Raw genomic sequence first — 7,526 nt, 5'->3', positions numbered from 1 at the left:
AAAGAGGCAATCTCCCCGATAGACCATTTCCACACCTCTTGGGACTTTACTAAAACCCGCAGGTTGGTTTCTTTTCTGGATTTTGTCTGAAGCTTTTGAGTCAAATTTGCCTCCAGTGAGACACCGACTGTGTAAGTGTTTCGTGATGACTTCAGCTCCCCAAAGGCCCTCATGTTTTGAGCCCACGACTGAAGTCTGCTCAAAGTGGCAGGTCATCTTCTGCCTGCCAACACCCTCTCTTGTATTGCCCACTTCTAGTCTTTGCCTGCCTTCGGCTTGATGTAGAGGTCCAGAGACGGAAAGAGAATAGTTCACAAGTATAACAGGGAAAGCAGTAAGACTTTCAGAACAGGATTGTCTTCCAACACTTTTTCTGTTACAAAGAGACTTAGATTACCTGTTTTCCCAAAAAGTTACAATCAGGACAATCATGACAATGGACAGCATGAATCCCAGGACGGAGAGTATAACCATGACCACGCTGCTATCTAAAGAAAAAGAACATCAGCTAACATGTAAATGTCTCACTTTTAAGCCACCGTAACTGTAACGTCTCTTCAGACAATAAATTAAGAATTAATGCCAAGCATTGCCCTTGCCTATCATCGGACTGGTGCAGTGGTGCATTTCTCCTGCCTCCCTGAAGGAGGAAAGAGGTAGGCTGCCAGAGCACCAGCACTTGGCTGAGCTCCAAGCGGGGCTCCCAGGTTGGATTAAAGCAGCTGGAAGTCTGCTATCACCTCCAGCACGTTGAAACCACCACTCGCTGTGTCCTTACAGCAGCACTGAAGTGACTTCAAACACACGTAATGCCGAAGTGCCCCTGGGGACTGAAGGGACCCCAAGGACCAGAAGGATTATTCATATTTTCAAGTGCAAGGGTGAGATTTTATCTCTTCCTGTACTTGTTATGGAAGTGCTGTGTTCGCGCACACCAATCCAGGGCCCTGAAATGGGTCATGTTTCACCGCTCTTTGTGCCTTACCTAAAACGCTCAGTGCAAGCTGGTCCTTCTCCCTGCACGCCAGCAGGCAGCAAGCAGGAGTGACTCAGCCTTCACCTCCCTCTGCACCCCCCTCATGCCCTTACAGCAGCACTTTATCTGATCTTACTGCCCTTGAGTGAGATTTAACTTCACGTGGAGACTCGGCCCCAGACCAGAGCGATACAGCCGTTTCTGGGTCATCTCCTCTGGGGTGCCCGGTGCCTGTGAGGGCTGACCCTCCTGTGGCCACAGGCTCTTCCCTCCCCCTGTTCTTGTCACTGCTGCCGCCAGGGCTGGCCAGGGAGCCGAGGACCCCTAGCTCTGCTTTCTTCCAGGTGGAACAAAGTGGTTTCTGCCCTTACAGCTTTCTGTGGAGTGCTCCTCCCTTGCGGTCCTGAAGCTCTTGGAGGTGCTCCATTCGCTCCAGATGCCCTTAAAATAATCTCCATTGGGCTGCGAACGCACTTTCGCCTCATATGATGCATCATTTTCAAGGTTTTTCCCCAGTAATTTTACCTGAAGGTATGGCGACTCTATTGTCTAAACACACAAAAATCCAATTATTTTTCTAAAAGACACAGGAAAAGTATCAGCAAAGTTTCAGCAAAATGTGCAAGATCAGGTGCATCCCTGCAGTACTGTGCTGTTTGCTCCGTGTCTTTGGTTATTATACAGGTGGTCATCACAGCATCAGTCTAGTTTAACAGCCAGGTAGTCCAGACAGTATCGAGAAGAGAGACTGATGCCAGGTAAAAGCTCTTTGGAAAACAGCTGGAAGTATTAACTGTGCTTTCTACTGCCAACACTGCAGTGGGAAATACATGCTTCCCTGAGAAGGCTCAGAAGAGAGAGGGGGAAAAAAATTTGTGCAGCATAAAAAGACAACTTCTGAAAGAGCAGCTCCAGGAAAGAAGCTGAAATCCCATAGTGCAGCTCTGATGCTCTTCATTTCAATGTATTTGGTTGCCTGAACCCTTTTCTTCTTCTCGTTACGGTTCTCCTGTGTTCCCTCTGTAAAATACAGGTATAGTCCATGCTTTCAAACACCCCCCATCTGGACCAGTGTTTGCACGGCTGCTCTTGTGACAGGGGACACAGAGGTCCCAGCAGCTGGGCAGCCCAAACCAGATCCAGTTCACAGGCAGCTGCAGCCCAGAACATGGTCTGAGGGTGGGAGAGCTGCAGGGCTGCACCCGAAGCCTGGAGAGGCTGAGAGAAAAAGGGACATGAAGAAACTGCTGCTAAATAAGAAAAGGAGTCTCGTGATTTAATGACTGATGAGCACAGAAAGTAACAGCAAAACCATAGCAAAGAGCAAGCCATCCACACACTTAGGATGGTTCGTTACATTATGTCTTCTCTTCCCACTGCAAAGCCCAAATGAGGGAAACTTCGTTAGCCCGGAGAAGTGTCTAACAGACATGGGTGCTGTTGGTCTGGAATTGTTTCAGCTGATGAAATTTCCAAATGCCAAATATTGCACCTTTCCAAGTTTTCAGATGGAGAACTGTATAAATGCAGATTTTAGGGGTTTTACATGGAACTGGTATTTCTGATAATGTTTAATTTCAGAAATTAGTGTAAGCTTACCAATACACCATCACTTACCTTCCAAGTATGTTCTTCCTGACGATAGGCTATTTGGTGTATTAATTTGTCCTTTAAGTATTTCTTCCATGAGTGTGGTGTACTATAATGAATAAGATATTCATTTGCCTCCTTTTGATATGTGATGTTTATATCGAATGGTACTTCAGGCTTAACTGCAAATGATAACAAACCAGGATGTAACAGGAGTAGAATAATGTTACTACAAAATAAACAGGGTTTGAAAAGTAAAAAAAAAGTCCACTTGAAGTTACACCCCTTGCAGGGTGACCTATCTTGAGCAAGGGCTGGCCTGAGCTGGGCAAGCCTCATGCTGAGCCCCAGCTCATCCTTACACCTTGGCCCTGAGAGGGGCTTGGTTTTGACCTGCTGGAGCAGCAGTATGTCCAGCAGGGACGGCACTTCCTAGGGATGTGACATTTAGTCTTGGAAAGCACTTCCTGAGCACGCCGACCCCTGCAGTAGCACTGCTTGAAGACCTGAAATTCAGTCGCTCTAACCAGTGCTCTGAGGTGGAGACCCCATGGCAAAACCCTTTGCTGCTCTCGGAGGAAGGCACTGGGGAGTAAACTGGGTAGGGGTACAACTGCCAGTGGCCATCAGGGCAGTGGGACAGAGGAAGGGACAAAGTATGACAGATATAGCAGAGGGGACTGTGGCTCCAGGCCCTTGATATGAACCCACACTTGACCTGGTCTGCAGGAGACTGTGTCAAATGACCATCCACACAAGTATATCAAGTCCAAAATGCAACCCTCAGGACTCTCCCCAAGCTGTGCCTGAGCTGGATGTGCCTGAGGTCTGCAGGGACCTGTGTCCGTGCCACTGAGACTTCCTGAATGCACCATGTGAAGCACACCTCTCTCCTCTCAGGAAAATGCATAGAGCCAGAAATTATGCCCACTCCTTCTGCAACCCCCAAATATTTAATCCTTCCATGCAGAACCCACAGTTTCTAAAGGAGAGACCACCAGAGATGGTCCAGGCTGGCCCATAAACTGAGAGGTAATGTAAGATTATTATGAAACTATTGGACTGGGGCAGAAATGTTTCATAAGAGAGGGATGTTGCAGTGCCTATTGCCAAATGAAGGCAAAGCAATGTGGCACCAGAGCAGAACAGAGCTGCCCTACACGGGCTTCTCTGCAGCCCTTGAATGAAACCAGAGCTGCAGAGAAGTTATCGCCAAGAGGGATAACTCCTAAGGAGCTCCTCTTCCCCTGAGTTCCCTATTTCTTGGCTTAGGCAGGTCCCCAACATAGCTTTGACGAGCCCATTCATGGGCTCTTGGTGTCCCTTCTGTGCTGCAGGATGCCTGAGCACCTCATTCAGGCAACAGGCTCCACCAAGAAGCAACGTGTGAAAAAGTGAGATCTTGTAACCTTGTGGTCCCTGTGCTACTAAGCTCACACTAGATTTGGGCTGGTCAGTCCTGAAACTGTGATCCCTAGTAAGAGATGAACAAAATGTCCCTGCTTGACAGTTCACCCACGCTCAGGAACAGCTGCTTCACCCATGTGCATGATTCGGTCTATGTCCAGGAGTAGGCAGAGTGTTACAATAAGCCAGAATTCAGCTGCACATTTTGAATGGAGGTTAATCATGTTTGGCTTTGAAGCAAGGGGAACACCACACTCTGCCAACACCCCAGTCCAGGCTGCATGCCCGGCTAAGACATTATTTTATGCTGCCTCTATGTCATCCAGATTGATGCTGAGGCTTTGCGCTGGGCTATTTTATTCCCCAGTAACCCCTATAACTTAAAAATGTCCAAAATGTTAAGTGTCTTACCAATGTCAGTTACAACCAGAGTCCTGCAGACCCGGGCTATTTTATTCCCCAGTAACCCCTATATCTTAAAAATGTCCAAAATGTCAAGTGTCTTACCAATGTCGGTTACAACCAGACTCCTGCAGACCTTTCTCTTCATCTCAGAGTCCATGCAAATGTCTTTATTTGAGAGTATATCAGTGAATTTTAAGAAATACGCATCTTCCTGTTTCTCCATGTTGAAGCACACATAATTGCTGTCTTCCTTGGTACTGTTGACCAAAGTGATACAACGTCAATTTCTTCTCAGTCTTACTATAACATAGTAAGGGACGAATCCTGGTTGCTCATTTCACATTAACTGAAGTGAGACTCCATGTGAAATAGGAAAAAAATGCCATGCAAATAAGGAATTTAAAAGATTGATAGTGTTTTTCCTCATAGTCTTAGAGCACAATAATCAAATGACATGTGTCACAGTAAAAGTCCTGGAGCTCTCCAAGAAAAAAATGCAGTTATTAAATTGAAGATGTATGTGTTAAAAACCTTTGTATCTTTAAAAATTATCTTACTGCTGCCATTTTTAAATATAGGGCAAATCCAAACCAATAGGTTTGGATGCTCACTGAAGATAAAGAAAAATTGCTTATTGACTGAAGTGGTAGTAAATACAGGGTCAACAGTCAGCCAGGCCATGAAGGAGTCATATGGCACAGTTTCAGAGATGGAAATACATCTGTGTGTTCCTCCATCTGTTTGACTTCTGTGTTTGAGGACTGCCAGAAAATTTCAGTCAAAATCCAGGATAAATCCCATGAAAATAGAATTCTAGTAAACTAGGTGGAAAAAAATTAAGTAGCAATTAGAATAGCAAGATAAAAAAAAAAAAAATCCACTTCTTTTTCTGGCTGCCACAGAACTTTCACTTTCAGGAAAAACAGGCAAAGGGAAAAGCAGAAGTATGCTAAAGAAACAAAATCTGAGCTTCTTCAGCTAGGTTCATCAGTTAAAAAAAAGGTGGAAAAGAGTTTCAAAAGGCCTCAATGAGAAGTGGAGATGACTGACGTGTTTGGTAACTGTTGGATTTTTGTATACTTATTCCACTGTGTTTTTTGCATGTCTGTGCATGCGAAGACAATTGCATAATTTTTGTCTTGACATAGTTCCCTACAGTGGAAAATCAGCCTTCTTGGAAAAGAATATTCTATGGAAAGGATCTGTCTCTTCAAAAATATTTTTACTTTTCACTTGATAAAGGCTAGGTTTGGCTTTTTTTATATGTCATTTAATTTAAAGGAAAAATGCTCTCAGTTCATGCTGAGCTGCATCCGTAATTACAGGTGTTCCAGAGCAGCAGAGGCAAGATCAGGACTCTTGGAGACATTATAATGCCCTTTACAGAACCTTCCAGCTGATTTTTGTTCTTATTAGGCAGTTATGTTCTGTTTCAGTAAACTCTTCTTCTTTGCTGAATATAGTATTCAAACTTGGTAAAACACTCTGAAACAGAATTTTGTCTAGCTTTGCTGCTCCTATTTCCCAGCATATGTCAACATGACTCACTGGTGCTTAGCATTTTGCTTCCCAGAAGTTTACCAAAGGACGGACTGACAGCACTTACCACAGGGCCAGAGTATAGTTAATGTTGTGAGGAGGCAGCTCGGTAAAATTGCAGGTCAGGCTGCTATAGGAATCCTTAAATTCCAGCTGGCTGAAGCAGTCGATGTCAAAATTGTCTGATTCGTCATCTCCAAAAGTCCCTAAGCAGAGATTCACAGGATGTTACTGAAGGAAACCCCTGAGTGTATCTGATTTGCAGCTCCATTGTATAGGAGGTTGTTTCTTTACGCATTGCCTGAAAGGAAGAAGATCAACCTACCTGTTTTGTAAGAAGCAAAGAAAGCTTGTTCAAAATGAAATTAAAATCCACTTGCACCTTCAAGGTGGCTCTCTCTGCATGCCAATGCAGCCTACCCACAAAGGTACATTCTGTATCATCGGTCTGTGAACTATAAAAAGACATAGCGTCGCAGATGGTTGGGTCAGATGAGACACCGTATGTCTGTTCTTTTCTATTAATCATAGGCAAAGAGGGTAGCTGATGTCGACCTGGAAACCTCTGTGAAAAAGCCCCAGTGTCAAGTGCAAAACAGAGAAAATACATCGTCTGCTCTGCAGTTTAATTCCTCCTAAGTTTGAGTCATGGGCAGGGGAATTCTCATTTTAAAAGTCACGGCTAAACTTTATACCAAGGTAAATGCAGGACCTACTCCATCTGAAAATCATCTCAGAACTTTCTCAAACAGGTTTTCCTACTAGGAACCACCAAATGCTGCTATTCTTGGGCATGCGAAGGGGAGCAAGACGTGTTCATGATGCCTGTTGAAAAGCAGAATATCCAAGTCAAGGACTAAAACACTCTTGAAAATAAACAGAACAGAAACGTGCACTGGGGGATATACTCCTCGCGGTTACTGACAGAGGTGTCTGGGGCTGATGCTCAGGGCTAACGTCTGCTCAAAAGCAAAGGCTAGTTTTAATGGGAGTTATTTGTATGGGAGTTTCAGCTCAGGACAGCCTGAAAGTACATCGAACACCTTGTAGCTCCGAAGCAGCAGACCTACAGGCGAGGATGCACGCTCGGCAGTTGCCATTGCTGCACCTGCATCAGGACCAGCCGCGTTGCAGACGGCCGAGAGCGCCCGAGCAGCATCTCCTGCCCCTGCTCTGCCCTGCCCATGCTGTGAAGGTCTGGCCTGTCACCAGGTTCCTGAGAAGACTGGAAAATGGTATGGGTGGTTTTAGGAAAGGAAGAGTATTTTGGTGTCACGAGGCAATTAAGCCCCAGTTTGATTGCACTGCAAAGTTTTCTGAAATGTCACCAATTTGGGCTCGGTAGGGGAAGCTCAGATTTGGGCGCAGTAGTGAAAGCTCAGACTTTCTGCTAGAATGCGTGGCTTCCTGCAAATTTGCTTCAATGATTAATAAAACAATTGCGATTTGACTAAGACCTTATGTCTCAAGTCCTACACTTGGCAGGTATGAGGTCAGTGAAGCAAAAACTGATGGTTCTGAGAGGAGTCCTCTCCAGCTGAAACCGCCAGTTCAGCTTCGTTTCATGAAATCTCACACACTGTAGCCGAGCGCACAGGGAAAGGGTTAT

General features: G+C 45.2%; 1 protein-coding gene across 1 annotated transcript in view; it reads right to left on the bottom strand.

Annotated features, from left to right (window-relative positions):
* The window catches only part of IL7R (interleukin 7 receptor), a 15,483-nt gene that overhangs the window by 3,501 nt on the left and 4,456 nt on the right, over window positions 1-7,526 (bottom strand). The window contains exons 2-6 of the mRNA XM_009587898.1: window positions 5,985-6,123; window positions 4,481-4,635; window positions 2,594-2,748; window positions 1,348-1,525; window positions 398-488 (exon numbers count right to left, since the gene is read on the bottom strand). Coding sequence (XP_009586193.1) covers window positions 398-488; window positions 1,348-1,525; window positions 2,594-2,748; window positions 4,481-4,635; window positions 5,985-6,123 — 718 coding nt within the window. The remainder of the gene's footprint in view (window positions 1-397; window positions 489-1,347; window positions 1,526-2,593; window positions 2,749-4,480; window positions 4,636-5,984; window positions 6,124-7,526) is intronic.

Source organism: Fulmarus glacialis, unplaced genomic scaffold, assembly GCF_000690835.1.
Source record: "Fulmarus glacialis isolate BGI_N327 unplaced genomic scaffold, ASM69083v1 scaffold14141, whole genome shotgun sequence".
Lineage (NCBI taxonomy): Eukaryota > Metazoa > Chordata > Aves > Procellariiformes > Procellariidae > Fulmarus > Fulmarus glacialis.
This window is presented reverse-complemented; position numbering and strand designations above follow the sequence as displayed.